Source organism: Eurytemora carolleeae, unplaced genomic scaffold (assembly GCF_000591075.1).
Source record: "Eurytemora carolleeae unplaced genomic scaffold, Eaff_2.0 scaffold64, whole genome shotgun sequence".
In the NCBI taxonomy this organism is placed as follows: domain Eukaryota; kingdom Metazoa; phylum Arthropoda; class Copepoda; order Calanoida; family Temoridae; genus Eurytemora; species Eurytemora carolleeae.
Window position 1 is genome coordinate 559343 of NW_019396205.1, and position 17214 is coordinate 576556.

At 34.0% G+C, this 17214-nt stretch overlaps 4 protein-coding genes across 7 annotated transcripts in view; 3 read left to right on the forward strand and 1 right to left on the reverse strand.

Annotated features, from left to right (window-relative positions):
* Positions 1-1886, forward strand: part of LOC111698128 (transmembrane protein 185A) — a 5497-nt gene extending 3611 nt beyond the window's left edge. The window contains exons 4-5 of the mRNA XM_023468378.1: positions 1063-1223; positions 1684-1886. Of these exons, the coding sequence (XP_023324146.1) occupies positions 1063-1223; positions 1684-1871 (349 nt within the window). The 3' untranslated portion in view covers positions 1872-1886. The remainder of the gene's footprint in view (positions 1-1062; positions 1224-1683) is intronic.
* Positions 1887-3355: 1469 nt separating this feature from the next.
* On the reverse strand, positions 3356-6152 carry LOC111698129 (triple QxxK/R motif-containing protein). Of its 4 annotated transcripts, none has more exons than XM_023468381.1 (4): positions 6061-6152; positions 4520-4647; positions 4324-4452; positions 3356-4130 (listed from the first exon to the last, which is right to left on the reverse strand). In XM_023468381.1, exons 2-4 carry the CDS (start codon positions 4574-4576, stop codon positions 4059-4061), a joined length of 258 nt encoding a protein of 85 aa, XP_023324149.1. In that variant the 5' UTR covers positions 4577-4647; positions 6061-6152; the 3' UTR covers positions 3356-4058. The 4 variants fall into 4 exon arrangements, with proteins under 4 accessions (XP_023324149.1, XP_023324148.1, XP_023324150.1 ...); XM_023468380.1 differs by lacking the exon at positions 6061-6152 and adding an exon at positions 5454-5556; XM_023468382.1 differs by lacking the exon at positions 6061-6152 and adding an exon at positions 5284-5322.
* A 473-nt stretch (positions 6153-6625) lies between these two features.
* LOC111698125 (catenin alpha) lies at positions 6626-10192 on the forward strand. Its single transcript, XM_023468375.1, has one exon. The coding sequence runs from the start codon at positions 6818-6820 to the stop codon at positions 9518-9520; it is 2703 nt and encodes a 900-aa protein (XP_023324143.1). The 5' UTR covers positions 6626-6817; the 3' UTR covers positions 9521-10192.
* Positions 10193-10510: 318 nt separating this feature from the next.
* LOC111698127 (reticulocalbin-2) lies at positions 10511-17006 on the forward strand. Its single transcript, XM_023468377.1, has 9 exons — positions 10511-10621; positions 11351-11562; positions 11660-11821; positions 12180-12224; positions 13219-13333; positions 14004-14113; positions 14630-14729; positions 15113-15208; positions 16627-17006. Exons 1-9 carry the CDS (start codon positions 10535-10537, stop codon positions 16681-16683), a joined length of 984 nt encoding a protein of 327 aa, XP_023324145.1. The 5' UTR covers positions 10511-10534; the 3' UTR covers positions 16684-17006.
* The last annotated feature ends 208 nt before the right edge of the window (positions 17007-17214 follow it).

Consider the following 17214-nt stretch of genomic DNA (forward strand, 5'->3'; position numbering starts at 1 on the left):
TTTCAGTATTTATTTTTTTCATTTTTTCCCTACATTACTTAATTATTTGCATTAAAAAGGTTAGAATTATTGCTACTTCGTACACAGAAAAAAAATAAAAAAAAAAATTTAAAAAAATAATATAATTTAATTCCAGCTTTACATAAAACTATTGCAGGAAATCAGTATTGGTTTGGATTACGTAAACCTCCGTGTCAGTTCCTATTCGGAGTATGTCCTTGTCTTCAGCTTTTCGGTAACGTCTCCTACAGCCTCTACAACAACAATAACAACAACGAGCAGGCCAGGAATGAGCCAGATATCGAAATATTTGCAGGTATGTTAACGTCAAGGCCAAGTGATTCGACTAAAGATGTACAATGTACATGCGAATCAGCCTTTTTTTATCTTGTAAAAGATAAAATGCTTATGTTGAATCCAAAATAAGATTTCCCTCTTCTTATACTTATTTTGAATAGGCTACGCATTTTATTTTTTACAAGATGAAAAAGACAATGTCAGCGCTTACATGTTGCTTTTTATGCGGCCATTTTTCTTCCTAATTATAAATCTCAAAATTTTGTGGATTTTTCTGTTGAAATTGATAAATTTCCTAAATTATTTTAAAAAACATTTTTTTCCAGGCTTTTTTCACTTTTAAGCGTCCATAACCCTTCCTGAGGGCCATCAACACCGAAAGGACCTGTTCGGTTTAGTTATTTGACGTTTATTGGATGCAGACAGACTCAACAGACAAACCAAATTTATAAACAGAGTTGGGATTATTACACGCCTAATTTAAAATGTAACATAAATATGAATGAGAACTACTGGGTATATGTACTCAATCCTCATTTTATATAGTGAGACATAATAAACATCGGGCCCCTTGCGTATCCTAACCGCGTTTTAGGGCCATAACATGTCCATTGTTGTCCCAAACCTAGCCCCACTATATAAACTTTTTAAATCTTCAGTCTTAATTAATGTTTGGGCAATCATTTTTACTAAATCACTCAGGAAAATATGCTATATGTATAAATACATTTTGTGGATTTGAGATACTTAACACCAAGTATTTAGTATACTGAAATGGTCCTGGGAGGTGACGTTTATTCCCCTGTGGATAGTCCTGTGCATCTCTCTGGTGGGGGTCCTCTACACCATCATCTTCGCCGGGATCCTCCTTAGGATGCCGGAGGTGAACGCTGACCAGCGCAGATCATCAACAAACTCAGCTCTAGGTTATTATTTTTATTCCCACATCATTTTTGATCATGCATATTGCATAGCTTTAAATTGGGATATTTAGACATAACAGAAAGCACAAAATATTGGCTTTGATAATGATTCTTTAATTACATATTTTGACGTTAAAGCTTAGAGATAATCCAATATTGTATTGGACGCTCAGTACATATTTATCTTGTTGCTTTGTATATTTTAAATAATCAACTCCATCAAAATATTTTTTTAGGGAGATTTAAAACTTTTAAACAAGTTTAATTGTTTAATTCATTTCTAGTTATAACTTCATATTTCATATTTTTATTCAACTATAAAGCACGAGATAATACAAATAAAAAATCACAATTTACTATGTAGTTTTGACCCGCCTAACCAGAGTTGGTTGTTTTGATTGGTTAACTGATTCGGAACTGACAAACTTCTAACAATTTTTTATATTATGTTTGTTTTGTTTAGGTTACAGTTTCTTAGTCGTGCCTTTACTAGTTTACTTGGTTCTGTTGACCAATAAACTGGACAAAACAGTGAAGATCTCTTACTTCGCGGCCACCTCCCCCCTCTTCCTCACCTTCTTCACCCTCATCATCACCTCATTCGGTACCAGGGGAGGTAGGCAAACAATATTATTTTTGATTTTCTTATGATATAATATACATATATATATAATATTTTTGATTATCAATTTATGGTTACATGTGCGGAGATCGGTGCTTAGAATCCATTTCATTTTGATGCATATCCGGATTCACCCTGTGAAATAATGGCTCCAGTCCCGGATCGAGCGAATACAGCTCATAAATATTTGCTGATTTCATTATCTAAAAACAAATTTTCTAAAATTTCTTCTTTTGATTTGGCTATTTGGTGATTTCGTAGATGAGGGGTATTCGTAACTAAAACTATAATGCTTTAACAATTGAACCCGCTATTTTTTATGCAGAAACTTAGCTGTGTGCTTTGAGAGCAAAAAGTTTATTTTTGTATTTTTATAACTTGAGGGTTTGGTTTTCACGGGAGTTTTGATTTTAAGTAAAGTATTCTTCATGTTGTTTTGAAACTAATATAAATATATACACCAGGGAAGAAGAAAAAGAGTAAGAAGGATGAAACCGTAGCCCCTGTTATAACCCTGGAGATGCCGGACTAGTCCTGGAGTAAGGACCCGGAGTAAAACTAAGATCTCCAATCTTGTCAAAGATATCAGTTCGTTTAGATCTCCGAAGCATTAATATATAATTCTGGAGTAAACTCTACTCCCCCTCCACGCAATAAAGTTTTAAGCACTGAAACAAAATTTTCTACAGTTCTTAACGAAAAGTTGGAGATTTTGTGCTTGAAATACTAAATCCTCAGAAATCCTCTTAATATCACTCTAATAAATCCTCGAAAAAAAACACAGAAAAAAATGAATTTTTTTCTGGAACCGTCTTTCAAAATTTTATTCCTATAGTTCAATAGTATCGATTATTAATCAAGTAAATAGTTTTTAAAATAATAGGTAAACTCTTCGGTTGTAAAGAGTTTATTACAAAAAAAATTATATTTAACATTTTTAACATTTAAACCTAACTGCTAGTTCACAATATGAATCTATCCTAATTAAATTTGCCATATGTCAAAACCATAAATTTAAATTTTCTCCGTAATTATCGATAAACTCGGATGATGTAGGCTCGCTCAAAGGACTATTAAACCCTTATATAATGTAAATAATACGAAATAATGTCGTCCCGATCACATATCGATTTTCTAATAATTAAAAATAACGTGTTTGTCAAAAAATATAGCTTTAGATAGCATCGTAATTAAAGGTTTCGTAATTTATAATAGAATGTATTGCGGATTTCAAATCCATTGGGATTAAATCTTAATCACTAGCCTAGACCGTAAATTTTAATATATTGTAATTAAAATCTAGTTATCAAGTGCATAATAATAGTTAACTATGTTTTCCAAATAATATTAATCCAACAAAAATTAATAAATTTACAGTTGAAAAAAATATTTTGTGAACCGTATTTATTGTGTCAGATGTTGTAACAAACAAAATATTGTCAATAAAAATTTTTGTAAATAAAGATATTTATTTATCAAGTGAAAGACAGAAAAATGCACAAATGTACAAAAATTCAAACAAAATTTAATATAAATTTATTCAGATGAGCAATTAGTTCATACATGGCATATTATTGCTTCCTTGTGTAGTAGTTAGCTTCGTGTTTATTGCCCTAGGCAGTTGTGTTCTGTAAATTAAAAAGTAAAAAACTTTTTGTATTCTTATATTGTCCGGTTGGGCTCAAAATCATTTAAACAGTTTCTAAACTATATTTTGAGTTAATTTATGGTAATTTGTAGTTATCACATTATAAAAACATTAAAATTGACACTTAGATCTGAATATTGGGGCCTGAAGCAATCTATATAATTTGCATATGATTTTATTCATGGTTATCTTTGATTGTAACATTATGAAATTATTAAAACTAAGATCTAAATAATTAAAAAGAAACTAATCTTAAAGCAGAAAAAGTTAGCCTAACAGATAAATGTGTAGAATAGATGTGCCGAATATCACAGTTCTGTTTATAAAGCTGCAGTTAGTCAATTCACGTGATCGTTAATACATTCTTGATCTTTAATTGAGCAAATGATCGTTTATTGATCATGTGACCATTAATTGATCATGTGATCGTTAATTGATCATGTAATCGTTAATTGATCATGAGATCGATAATCGACCACTTTATCGTTAATATCCATTGATCTACAATTGACCACGAGCTCTCCAAATGATCGTGTGATCATTAATTGATCACGTGATTGTTAAGGGATTAATTGATTGAGAAGAAAAGAACTGCGTATACAGCCAAGAACACTGCTCCGACTGCAACAAGGATCAGAAACTGAAAATAGAATTTTATATTTTTAGGTATTTTTTGTTCTGTTATAGTATACAATACATACATACAGTTTCATACAAAGAAAGAGAATTTTTGAGACAAGCAGTGTAAGTAACCTTAATTAGGATTTAAGGACTTACAGAACGGATAAAGTTCGCAACAGTAGTTTGAAAGATCTGTAAATATTAAGTATTACCGAATCCTTCAAGGCTAAACCTCGTCCTTCCTTGGCCTCCTGGAGCTGTTTAACCTCCTTGAGGTGAACCTTCTCCTTCCTTGAATCCTGTCTTCCAATTCTCTTCCTGTACAGATCCACAGGGGGCAACTAAATTTGTAAAAATAATAAATTCGAATTTTTTCAAATCAAAACTTTTTTGTAAGGTATAAACTACCTGAACTGAATCCTTCCCACCTCCTCCGCCCCCACCTTGAGATCCCTTTCTACCCATCCTGTCGAATCTTACACCCGGAGCTGAACCTTATCAATCCTCCCAGCTTATATCATTCCTCGGAGTGAACCCTGAATATGAATTCTAACTACATGCCCTGTCTAGTATCTGTATCCTAGACTGCAGTGAATAGTAGACTCCTGACTCAGCTGTTTTACTTCATAAAATAAACATCACATCTGGTTGGAATATTGGGAGGTTGGAACTATACAGGGTTACCCACAAAAGATGAGACTTCAGAGACGACTGTACGGAATGTACGCTGTCTGTTCCCTTGAAATTTAGAAATCTCTGTAAATGTAAACCTGTTTCTTTTTTTTGACAAATCATTAATTAAGCCGTTTAAATACTATTTTAACTAAATTAAGTCTTAGAATCGTCATATTTCCGGTCGTCTTTACAGTCTCATTCTGTGTGAGTAACCCTGAATATCCAGTTAACCCATTCATAAACGTGGAAATCGGAATTATTTAAAGGGAATGTCAACAAAAAAAATAAAGAGATTTAAATATAGAATATCTTTAACGAGCGAAGTGATACTATTCTCATTTCTGTCAGATGTTTCTGGAAAACAAAAAGAATTTTGATAAAAAAATTTAATTTAAAATTTTCAACATCTATGGCAGGATAGTTTAATTAAGTGGGCAGATAATAATTTCAAATCTCTTCAGAAACATCTGATACAAGTAAAATCAGTCTAAACCTACCATTCATTATTTATAGTTACTCCATCCCTATAAATTAATTGCGAATAATCTTTTTAATAACTCAAGTTTTACTATATTCTACTAGATTTGTAACCCAGCAATTTGCATGAAAACCAATAAAAGTCAACCATGACTCAACTTAAATTGTTAAAACCAAACTAAGAATATACCTCATGGTTCTATTCCAAATTCCCAAACATAAATTTGAGGAAAATCGGCCAAAAGAGATTTCTGATTTTTGATCGAATATACAAACAATTACAGAGATATTCTACAATTACATATATGATCCATTATGAAAATATTTACATAGATACATAAAATAAATTTATATAGAAGATACATATCCGGATACATAAAATATGTGTATATGAAAAACGTGTATATATTAGATACATAAAATACATGTATAAAGATAGATAGATACATAAAAATATTATATGTTGCAGGTTTACTCGGTATGCTCGTGATAAGGAATAAATTATTAATGAATACAATTCTACCACTTTTAGATATATTTGCTTATTTAGCAATCTAATAAAGTATAATACACATTATTTCTATTTTTGCGCAAATTTCTGCAATCTTCATTTTTCTTTATGAATAAAATAAAGGAGAAAGTAATTGTATATACATCAAAATGAGGTCATGCGTAGAATGTATGAATTAAGTGTGTTTAAATTAGGAGCTTTGTATGTGTATAATTCGCATATAATTTATATTTTAAAAAAATAAATTCTTAGCTGTCAAATTTTTTTTGGCAAAAATCGTGTTTACCTTTAAAATTAATATAAATACACAAACAGAACTACTATATTAATAAAAAAGCTTAAATTCCAGCTAACTTTGAAAGAAACTGAAATTAGATATTTGAAGCTGAAATACAAGCAATAAAACACATAATACATACAAATAAGGGTTCCAATACTTTCAATATACATAATATATACTAATCAAAATTATCATTCATTGCAGAACTCAATTATATTAAATACGTATTTTTCTATAATTGCACAGGAAGTGCATACTCATATTTATAAATGTATTATATATAAATATATATATATATATAAATATATAAATATATATAAAGTTTGATTAATTTTAAAGATAGATATTGTATGTAAATATAAAATGAGAAAAAAATGAGAGTGAGAGATATGCTATTCAATTATGAATAATAAAAATGAATATATTCTAGCCCCTGACCCCCCCCCCTCTTCCTTAATCCTAAAAATTATCGCCCCTGTGTATTGAGGGATCTGCAGTGGAGCGCGGCACTGCACTGTGGAACAAACAATTGTGTTATCAGTTCTTACAACGGAAACCTGACTCACTATATCCTACTTAACCTAAACTTAAACCCCGCCCTCAGTTCTTTATCCAAGGCGTACAGAGCGTACATACAGTTTAAGAGGATTGTGAAATATTTTTTTTTGTGATTTAATAGTTATCAAAACCTTGATGAGGGTTTATAGTGTTTGATTTCTAAATCAACCGTTATTTTGTTTTCAGATTACAAGCCGTCCCAAGAATGTCTGGAGGGGACTTATCCCTAAAATGGAATCCCAAAAACCTGGAGATAAAAACCAGATCAGTGGAGAAAACCTTGGAGCCCCTGGTTCTCCAGGTTACAACTCTTGTCTCCTCCAAATCTCCGCAAAAGAAGAAGGGAAGATCTAAGCGAGCTCATGTCCTAGTTGCCGCTGTAGAGAAGGCTACCGAGAACTTTGTTGAGAAAGGAGAACTAATTGCTGCTGAGAACCCTGCTATCAGCGAAGAGATGCTCCAGGCTGTTGATGAGGTAAAGAGTACCGGAGATGCTATGTCAACAGCTGCTAGAGAGTTTGCTAATGATCCTTGTGGAAGCGTTAAGAGAGGTAACATGGTTCGTGCCAGCAGAGCTCTGCTCTCTGCAGTAACCAGACTTCTCATACTTGCAGATATGATCGATGTACATCTTCTGATGAGGAAAATAAGAACAGTTGAAGATGATCTTGAATATTTGAAGAATGTATCCACTCAAGTGGATCTACTGGAATCTATGAAGAGGTTCGGAGCATCTGCTAAGGACGTCCTGGAGCAGTCTGGTAAAAGGCAACAGGAGCTGATGGATCCTCTGCTACGAGATGAACTAGCAGCTGCTAGAGCAGTTTTAAAGAAGCATTCTATGATGCTCCTGACGGCTAGTAAAGCTTATGTAAGACATCCAGAACTAGCTGCTGCCAAAGAGAACCGTGATTATGTCCTGAGACAGGTTTGTGAGGCGGTTCATACTATTAGTGATGTTGCTCAGGGCAAATTCAGACCTGGAGTAAATACTTTCGAGGGTCAGGGTGAGCTTGCAGCTGCTCTGGATGATTTTGATGACAGGGTTATCATGAACTCTCTCACGTATGATGATAAGAAGATGAGACCAAGTCTGGAAGAGAGTCTGGAGTCTATAATTAGCGGAGCAGCTCTGATAGCGGACAGCAGCTGTACTAGGGATGAGAGGAAGGAGAAGATAGTAGCTGAGTGCAATGCTGTTCGTCAGGCCCTGCAGGAACTTCTCAATGAATATTCTAGAAATGCCGGAAATTCTCCAACTGACCGACTTAATGGTGCAATTGAGACTCTAGGTATGAAAACCAACGATTTAAGACGACAGCTAAGAAAAGCTGTCGTTGATCATGTTGCTGACAGCTTTATTGACAGCGGAGTTCCATTGAATATGCTGATTGCTGCAGCTATGACAGGTGACGAAAGGAAGGTAGAAGAATATGCTGAGGTATTTACTGATCACACCAATAAACTAGTTGAGGTTGCCAACCTAGCCTGTAGTATGTCGACTAATGAGGACGGAGTAAAGATGGTTCGCTACGCTGCTCAGCAGATACAGAACCTATGTCCCCAGGTTATCAATGCTGCCCGCGTATTGGCTAGTCGACCCAAGAGCAAGGTTGCACAAGAGAACATGGCCGTGTTCAAAGAGGCATGGGAGAACCAGGTCAGGTTGCTAACCGATGCAGTCGACGATATTGTCACTGTCGACGATTTTCTCTCCGTGAGTGAGAATCATATCCTGGAAGATGTTAATCGCTGCTGTCTTGCATTACAGGAGAGAGACTCTGAAACCTTGGACAGGGTTGCCGGAGCAATCCAGGGGAGATCAAACCGTATTGGAGATGTAGTTGGAGCAGAGATGGATAACTACGAACCTGGCCTTTATACAGAGAGAGTTCTTGAGGCCATCCGACTTCTTAAATCTGAAACCGTTCCCAACTTTGCGACTAAGGTTAAGGAAGCTATTAGAGCTATTGATTCCTCCTCTCCTGGTGGGGTAGACGAAACCGAGTTTATAGACGCAAGCAGGCTTGTTTATGATGGAGTCAGAGAAGTAAGACGAGCTGTTCTACTGAACCGTGAAGACGGAGATATGGAGAGTGATACCGATTACGATGAAGGAAGTGAGTACGGTGGAGTGACAAAGAGTGAGCCTAATGTAGATGAGTACCCGGATATCTACGGTATCACCAACGCCAGGGAAGCCATGAAAATTCTTCCCGAGGAGGAGAAAATAAAGATTGCTGAGCAGGTTGCAGAGTTCAAAATAGAACGACATAAGTTTGACAACGAAGTTTCCAAGTGGGACGACAACGGTAATGACGTCATCGTCCTTGCTAAACACATGTGCATGATCATGATGGAGATGACTGATTTCACCCGAGGTAAAGGTCATTTAAAGACGACCTTAGATGTTATAACCGCTGCTCAGAAAATCTCTGAGGCTGGCACCAAGTTGGATAAACTAGCTCGGCAGATAGCTGAAGAATGTCCTGAGTCTACAACTAAGAAAGATTTACTGGCTTACCTCCAGAGAATAGCTCTGTACTGCCATCAGCTTAATATCACTAGTAAGGTTAAAGCTGATGTTCAGAACGTCTCCGGAGAATTGATCGTCTCCGGACTAGACTCTGCCACGTCTCTGATTCAGGCGGCGAAGAACCTGATGAACGCCGTCGTGCTGACAGTGAAGGCAAGCTACGTGGCGAGCACCAAGTACAAGAGTAAGCAGGTTGGAAAGGAGAAAGCTCCACTAGTAGTCTGGAAGATGAAGGCTCCGGACAAGAAACCTCTGGTTCGAAGAGAGGCTCCGGATGATGCCAAAGCTAAGGTTCGGCGAGGATCCCAGAAGAAGCACACCAATCCAATGAAGGCTCTCAGTGAGTTCCAAGGTCCTGACGAAACCATCTAGGACAGCCTGGGTCATATTTTAAAAAAACGCGCAAATTTTCTTAAGACATACATATACAATATTATTAATATCATTAAAAATGTTTAATTCTGTTTATTTAACGCATTATTTTTGAGCATTTAACGTCCACGCTGCCTTTATTGATCATTCCTGCTTCCTTTGTTGCCTTATGTTACAGGATGAACCTGAGGTTGCTATATCATGGTGCACATTGTAGTCGAATACCTTTTGTATCAAGGGAAATTTATTTTAGAAATGATTTTGAAATCCTGAAAAAATGTAAATATATTTTATATAATCGCGTAACTATCGTAAATTAAACTAAGATATCATTTAGTCTTGTAAATTAAAAAAAGTTTCTCTACCTTTTTTGCCAAAAGTAAAGTTTTGCGAAAAATATTAATATTAAATAAAGAACTTTAAAATGCAAAGAATATTCCGGAAAATACATGAATCATAATCTTAAATTGAAAATTGTATTCATAAAGATTAGTTTGTGTTTATTTCCCTCTTCCTTTAGAATTTGTATAAAGAGCAAGTCTGAATATTTAATAAGTGCTTCCCCTTATAATACGTTGCATGTGGCATTCTACGTAAACTTTCTTCTCAGTTGCAGCTTTTGTAATATGAAACTTGTCTCAGCTACTGCTACGTTAATAATTATTAAAAAAATGCATTTTAAGAATAAAATTTTAATTTAAAAAGTTTATTTTATTATTTTATTTGTATTAATTATAATTTTTTTTCATTAAAATTTTGATAACTTTTTTACAGTTTGCTAAGTTGTAACTGTCCTTAAGATGAAATTTGATCCACTGTCAATCTTCTCCTTTCTTGAATTTATTTTGTTAAATTGCTTTAGTTAATATGTGTCTAGTTAAAGTTATACTAAACGATTATTTTGTAGATGTAATGCCATCAATATTTTATATATACACATTGTTATATTGATTATGCAAATTATTCGCCATGTTTAATGTTTAAGTTTAATGAAGTAAAAAATTATTTCAGAAGATGAATGTGTGGATTGTTGGAGTAGGAATACTCTGCTCCGTCCAGCTCTCTAACCAGGCTGCTCACTCACATACTCATGGACAGGGGGTGAGTCATCATTCATACCATCTCTCTCTGCTTCTCTCTGTTAATTTTTACCTCTACTTTCCTTAAACTCCTATTTTCTACCATCCCTACTTCTGTTTTTACAATTATCTCCCCCCCCCCTCCCCATTTCCTCAAACTTGGATTTCTTTCCTTTCCTCAATTCTTATTTTCTTAGATCTGCTTCCCCTGGATTCTTCTTTTCTTATCTCATCTTTTCGTTTTATTCCTTTTTATCCTTCTTTCTTAACTATACTTTCCTTGATTATGTTTTTCTTTACTTTTTACTTTATTTTCTCTCATAGGCCTAAACTATTTTCTCAATAGTTTCAATTTTCTTCTCTTTTGTTTCCTCTCGGATATCTTTTTCTAAACTTATTCTTTTTTTACACTTCTTCTTTTCTTTGTTTTAACTGTCCTTTCTTTAATTTCCTCCAATAATCTATTGTTTTACTTCTCCGTTCCTATTCTGTATTATTCCTAACGCTCATATTATATGTTCTTCTTTTCGATTCCATTTTTCTTTAGTTTAACAAAAAAAATCAATAATGAAATTTTTATAAAAATCTTTTTAAAACAATTCACATTTTTCTAAAACTGAGTTCAGTCCTCAAGAAACCTGAGTCAGATAAAAATATGTTTAATAAGTACTATGTTGTTTTAAGATATTTTAAATTTTAAAATTCAGATTTATAGGTCTTTTTTGTTTTAATCCTTATAATTATTCTGCAGAGTTCAGAGAGAGTCTCTGACGGAGCCTACAGTCCTAGAGATCATCGTCACGGAGCCGGAGATCAGCATGATGTTGGATTCGATCACGAGGCTATCCTCGGCTCCAGGAAGGAGGCTGAGGAGTTCGATGACCTGTCTCCGGAGGAGGCTAAGAAGAGGTTGAAGGTTCTGCTGGAGAAGATGGACAGAAACCTTGATCAGAGCGTTGACAGGTCGTAGAAATTAAAAATCCAAAATACTTTTTTAAGTTCTTTTTGCAAGAAAAATGGGAAATGAAAAAACGAAATAATATTCTATTTGAATTTTTAGGAAAGAATTGTATGCGTGGATCCTCCGGTCCTTTAAATCCTTGTCGAAGGAGGATTCCGACGACAGGTTCGAGGACTGTGACGAGAACGAGGACGGGAAGGTTTCCTGGGAGGAGTACAAGACGGAGGAATATGATTTCGGAGAAGGAGAAATAAATCTCAGGAAACAAAAATATGAAAATAAAGATTTAAAAAAAAAGACTTAACACTTTCTATTCAGATCTGACGTATTTGTTAATCCAAATATATCTGTAGTAACCTATGTTGGTTTTATGTATGTCCCGATCATAACTCATGAACCCTTGGAACAATTTGCCGTAAATCTTGGTTTAGGAACTCGTTAAAACTAGGAAAATGTTCTTAGCTTCCTTTAACATTTATAGGATAAACTTAGTTTCCAGGCAATGCTTGGTTCCCAAGCTAGTGTTTCATATAATTATTAGTGATGTGTAATATTAATATTTTGGCACAATGTTGTTATATAAATAATTTAATATTCATATTTTGTGTGTTGGGTTCAGTGATCCGGATATTGCAGAGGAATGGAAACTTATGGAAGAAGACAGGTAACTAGAAACTTATATTCAAGAAACAAAAGATAAAACATTCCCCCCCCCCTCCTCCTTCAACCGGGTATTTAGTCAATTATATAATTGAATCTGTTCTACTTTGTGTCTGATCAGAAGCTTGTATTAACATTAAATATTATTCTAAGCTACCCCTGAAACTGGTTAACGTTAGTTTACCTACCCAAAAAGATATTGAATAGAAGAAGGGGGCGATAGGGTTTCCGTACACTTTGCTGTGACGTTTTTGGACTGCTGAAGAACTAGTTTTTGCGTAACAACAATAATAAAGATTGTAAACAATAACACAAATGATAAACTGACATCTGGCATCTCTGGCGTATTTATAAAGGGGGGGGGGCGGATAACCTTGAATTTGATTGAAAATGTCGCAGTAGTAAGATCCTTTTCGTATAAAACTAAAATCCTTAACTTTTTCAATCTTTTTTAACAAGATAAAACTACTTTTACAGTTTACTAACTCATGTTTGTTTACATTAGATCGGCTGCCTATGTTATTGTTGTTACGCAAAAACTAGTCCTATAACGTCACAGCAAAGTGTACAGAAACCCTATCGCCCCCTCCTTCTATTCAATATCTCCTTGTACCTACCGATGTTCAAAAAAACACCGTCAGATTAACTAAAACCTTATCTAAACCTTATTCTAAAATATTACAGCTTTAAATGCATCTTTTTCTGATTCTAATACAGAATGAAGTCGAACCTTATGAAATAATACTAGTTTAACACATTACAGGGTTAAACCGGACTCAAAGATAACATCTAGGTTTAACTATACTCTGTAAGTTTAAATCTAACTAGCAAACCTTGGTTTAAACCTACCGGATAACCCTAGAATAAGTATAGATAAAAAATCGGGTTTAATCCTAGCATAGAAAATATAGTTTTTAATGAATCCAAACTCAAGAAAAAATTCATACTTAAACCTAACCCTAGGAAACAGAGTTAAACCTAAACCTAAATCTATTCAGATTTCTATTCCTTGCAGCAGACTTCGACCAGGACGGCTTCCTGGACAAGGTGGAATTCCTTGCCTTTGCTCATCCGGAGGAAGAGGATAAGATGAAACCTGTCGTAGTGGAACAGGTTCGGTTTAACTTACTGATTAAAGGTTTTGTCAGAGAAAGTATATTTTATGGGCTATCCTAAAGATTGCAGTTAAAGTGAGAACTGAGAAGTTATAACACCCAAAATTATTATTACTTCATACTACAAAGTTTTGTTCAACTACATATGTGGGCCGCAGATACAAGCCTGGGTTAGAGGGGGCTACGACACCCGCTATCCTACACTCTTGCATAACAGTATTATTGTACGGGTCTTGTTAATTCACTGGTCCAAATATTCACAATAAGGGGTACTAAGGGTCGGTGGGATGGTACCTGTTTTCATTCATGGGGGCAAGAATTATGATAGATAGATAGATAGATGGATAGATAGATAGATGTAGGGGGAGAAAATTCAATTCAAATAAATTTGATACCAGGGACCTGTTAGTGTTAACCAGTATCTTATTTACAAAAAAATGTATTTTCATCAATCCAAAAACTACTGCACGTTTTTTTATTTTAAACTAAGATAACTCTTGTATCTGTCTTCATCCCGATCGAAGTAGAGCCAGATTTGTAATTTTAGATTTTATAAAGATGTGTGAGAGTAAATCAAGAAGTCAAAATTTCATGTTTTTGGTCATATTTTCAACACTTTTATATACGAGAAGTTCATATTGTAAGTTGTATAACCATTTTCTATTCAGGTGTTAAAGGCGAAGGATATAAACGGAGATGGAAGTATAGATTTCCAGGAGTATCTGGGCTCCAGGGGGGAAGGGAAGGATAAGGAGTGGTTACTCTCAGAGAAGGACAGGTATTTTATTAACTAAAAATCTCTAAAATGGAAGAAATCGCTTTAAGAAAATATTAGAGAAGAAACTTATTATTACACATGCTTAGGAGGCTGTTGTGAGAAAAATTATTCCTTAAGTGAAATACACAATTTTATGCAGGTTCTTTAATTACGGACGGGTGTCGTCAGCCCCCCACCCTCGGGCCCCTTTAGTACTCAAACATTTTTACCTCCTTGTTATAAATCTTATTAAGGGATTCTCCAAGAATGACAAGCAAAGAAACTTTATGAAAGGAATTGAGTTCTTGCAACAAACTCAAATTTCTAATCCCTATAGCTTTTCAACATAATGGTGTAAACCTATGATATTTAAAACTTAGATTATTTGATCTAACAGAATTCATAGTTTGAAATAGCTAAGTTATACGACATTGGATGATTGGGTGGGTACAAAATCAGAGTTTGTGGCAAAAACTCGGTTCCTTCTCAAATTTCGTAAGAAATGTTTGAACTAGTATTTAAATATTGAATTCTCAGGTTTGACACAGAGTTGGATAAAAACCAGGATAATCTCCTGTCTAAAGAGGAAATTCTAGCCTGGATTATTCCCAGCAACGAGGATATTGCTTCAGAAGAGGTAATATTCAAATCACCGGAGAGCGAAACTATTGTATAAAAAAAGGCTAATAATCTAATAATCAAATATTGTTCGACACACTTAGTCGGTTCGTCTCTTTCCGGAATATAAGTTATATCATTCAATCTAAAAGCCTACGCTATGGATATTTAGTTTAATCGATGATACTCAGCGTTAGACGCTATTCAACCAAGAAGTTATTGCTTGGGAAATAAATAAATATGTAAAGAAATATAAAATGTTAAGAAATTAATCTGTTTTGGGCCTACGCCTTGGTTAAGTCTCTTTCCTAGGGCATATCAGTCCGTTTTGTCCATGAAAATCTGGACCCCCTATTTAATTGAATGATGCTAATAATAATAATATAATTTTGTTGTATCCAGGTGAATCATCTGTTTGCTGGAGCAGACACTGATGTGGACGGGGTTCTATCCTTCCAGGAGATTCTTAATAATCATGAACTATTTGTCGGGTCAGAGGTAGGAGATCTGTTTTAGTCCTTCAGTTCATACCACCCTGTACTGCGGTAGTTCATCCCCCATACAGTTTTTACATTTTTAATTAAGGGTTGTAAATTCTCTAGAATTATAATTTTAAATGATCGGGGAAAAATGAAATATTGGACATCAAGTTTTTCATTCTTTTTGATCATAGATAAATAAATAAACATAGATAACTTATGTACGCAAAATCACCAAGAATTGTACAGTCCGCGAACTCATACTTCTAGGGGTCAAAGTGTACTTCAATGATAAGTACATAATTATTAAACCACTCAGGAGTTAATTTTATTTTGAGAATATAAAATTATATCACTGAGCAATATATCATATTGACGAGAACTGAAGAAGGACATGAGAAGGACTAAACAAACTTAAATTTCTTTTTAAAGAACTCATGTACACCACAAGTACTTAACGACATAAGAACAGCCAATGTTCACAACCGACCTAGTTAATCTATATTAATAGGAATATCTTTAAACATCTCTGTACATTTATATCTTTCAAGATGAAAAATGTCGTCTTATGCGCAATCTATCTTTATCTATGTTTTTGATACGTTTTATCAAAAAAATCATTTTTTCCCCATCAAACCATTTATTTCCCAAAATTCAGCGAATATAACATAAAATTTAATTCGCTCAAAAATACCTAACGCCTGGTAAAAAAAAATATGATAGGGGGAGAAGACGGGGATTGATTTTCAAGAAAATATACACTCCTGATTTGAACACAACAATAAAGGCATTGTTTACCAATGTATTTGATTGGAAAAACATATTAAAAAGTATAAATGTTGCAAATGAATATTCAATACAACTTTCATTATATGATAATTTTAAAGGAAGGCGGCATCTGAGAACAAATAGTTGTTTTTAAGATTTTATCATTTTTCTGTCTAAAAATTGTTCAATTCTGTTAAGGTCCTCTTAAGCATAAATATGCAATTTTCGGCTAAAAAATAAACATGTTTAATTAATCAGATACAGTGAAACCCTTAATAACGAATACATCGGAAGAATTTATCAAATGTCGTCTTGCCAATTTTTCAATGAGTTTTATACTATATTACGTAAATTTCATTATTTGCGAAAATAAATAAGTAGCCATGAATGTGCGGGAACAGTTTTAAAGAGTTCCATATAATCATTTAATTAAAAAACTAAATATCTGCAACATTCCATTATCAGAAAGTGAAGAATACGACATTTGATGAATTCTTTCGATGTATTCGTTATTAAGGGTTTCACTGTAGAGGTATAAGGGGTATTGTTGTAAATCATACATGTCACTTAAAAGTCACTTTTAACTACGACTCCAGTTCCTTTCACTGTTTCAAAACCAATTATTTCTCAAAAATCATGTTTATAAAATGAGATCTTTTTTATATTCAGGCAACCGACTACGGAGATCATCTGCACAACCTGGATAGATTTAAGGAGGAGTTGTGAGAAGATATCAGCTGAAGAGAGGACCAAGAGAAGAGGGTTCATCCCAGTTTGCATCTCAGACATTTACCCGTTATTGTACATCACAACTTTGCATACTACAGTCAATGTACTCAGTAACCAATCCTGTATTCTGTACTGTTGATAGAAAATGTCTAATTTGTCTTTTATCCACATCTGCTGCCGTTTAGTTTTCTTGTCGTAAAGCTTGCTAAAAATTTACATTTTGTGCCATTTCCCAATGAATGTATTGTTCCAACTATGTAATGAAGAATCTCGCATTTTATTTAAACCAAAAGTTCGCATAATAAATTTAAAGAAATATATTGAAATGTTAACTTGAGAGATAATGAACCCCGAATTTGGGCTGCTAGTGTTCCAAATTGACATAGATATTGAAAGTTTAGTTAAACCTACGTTCTGAATACTTCAATACAAGCATTTACACAAATACTGAGTCTTACTTCGGTCTCACATCATTTGGACTAATGTTCATTAGGAGTAGTCTTTTTAAACAAAATTTTTTTTAATTGA

What these genes read in the sequence shown, in the direction of transcription:
- LOC111698127 (XM_023468377.1), top strand. Translation starts at nt 10,535, where the DNA reads ATGAATGTGTGGATTGTTGGAGTAGGAATACTCTGCTCCGTCCAGCTC. An exon ending in CTTGATCAGAGCGTTGACAG is followed by an intron (nt 11,563 to 11,659) that starts GTCGTAGAAATT and finishes TTGAATTTTTAG; the next exon opens with GAAAGAATTGTATGCGTGGA. An exon ending in GAAGGAGAAATAAATCTCAG is followed by an intron (nt 11,822 to 12,179) that starts GAAACAAAAATA and finishes TGTTGGGTTCAG; the next exon opens with TGATCCGGATATTGCAGAGG.
- LOC111698129 (XM_023468381.1), bottom strand. Translation starts at nt 4,576, where the DNA reads ATGGGTAGAAAGGGATCTCAAGGTGGGGGCGGAGGAGGTGGGAAGGAT. An exon ending in GTGGGAAGGATTCAGTTCAG is followed by an intron (nt 4,453 to 4,519) that starts GTAGTTTATACC and finishes TTACAAATTTAG; the next exon opens with TTGCCCCCTGTGGATCTGTA. An exon ending in GTTTAGCCTTGAAGGATTCG is followed by an intron (nt 4,131 to 4,323) that starts GTAATACTTAAT and finishes TTCTATTTTCAG; the next exon opens with TTTCTGATCCTTGTTGCAGT.
- LOC111698125 (XM_023468375.1), top strand. Translation starts at nt 6,818, where the DNA reads ATGTCTGGAGGGGACTTATCCCTAAAATGGAATCCCAAAAACCTGGAG.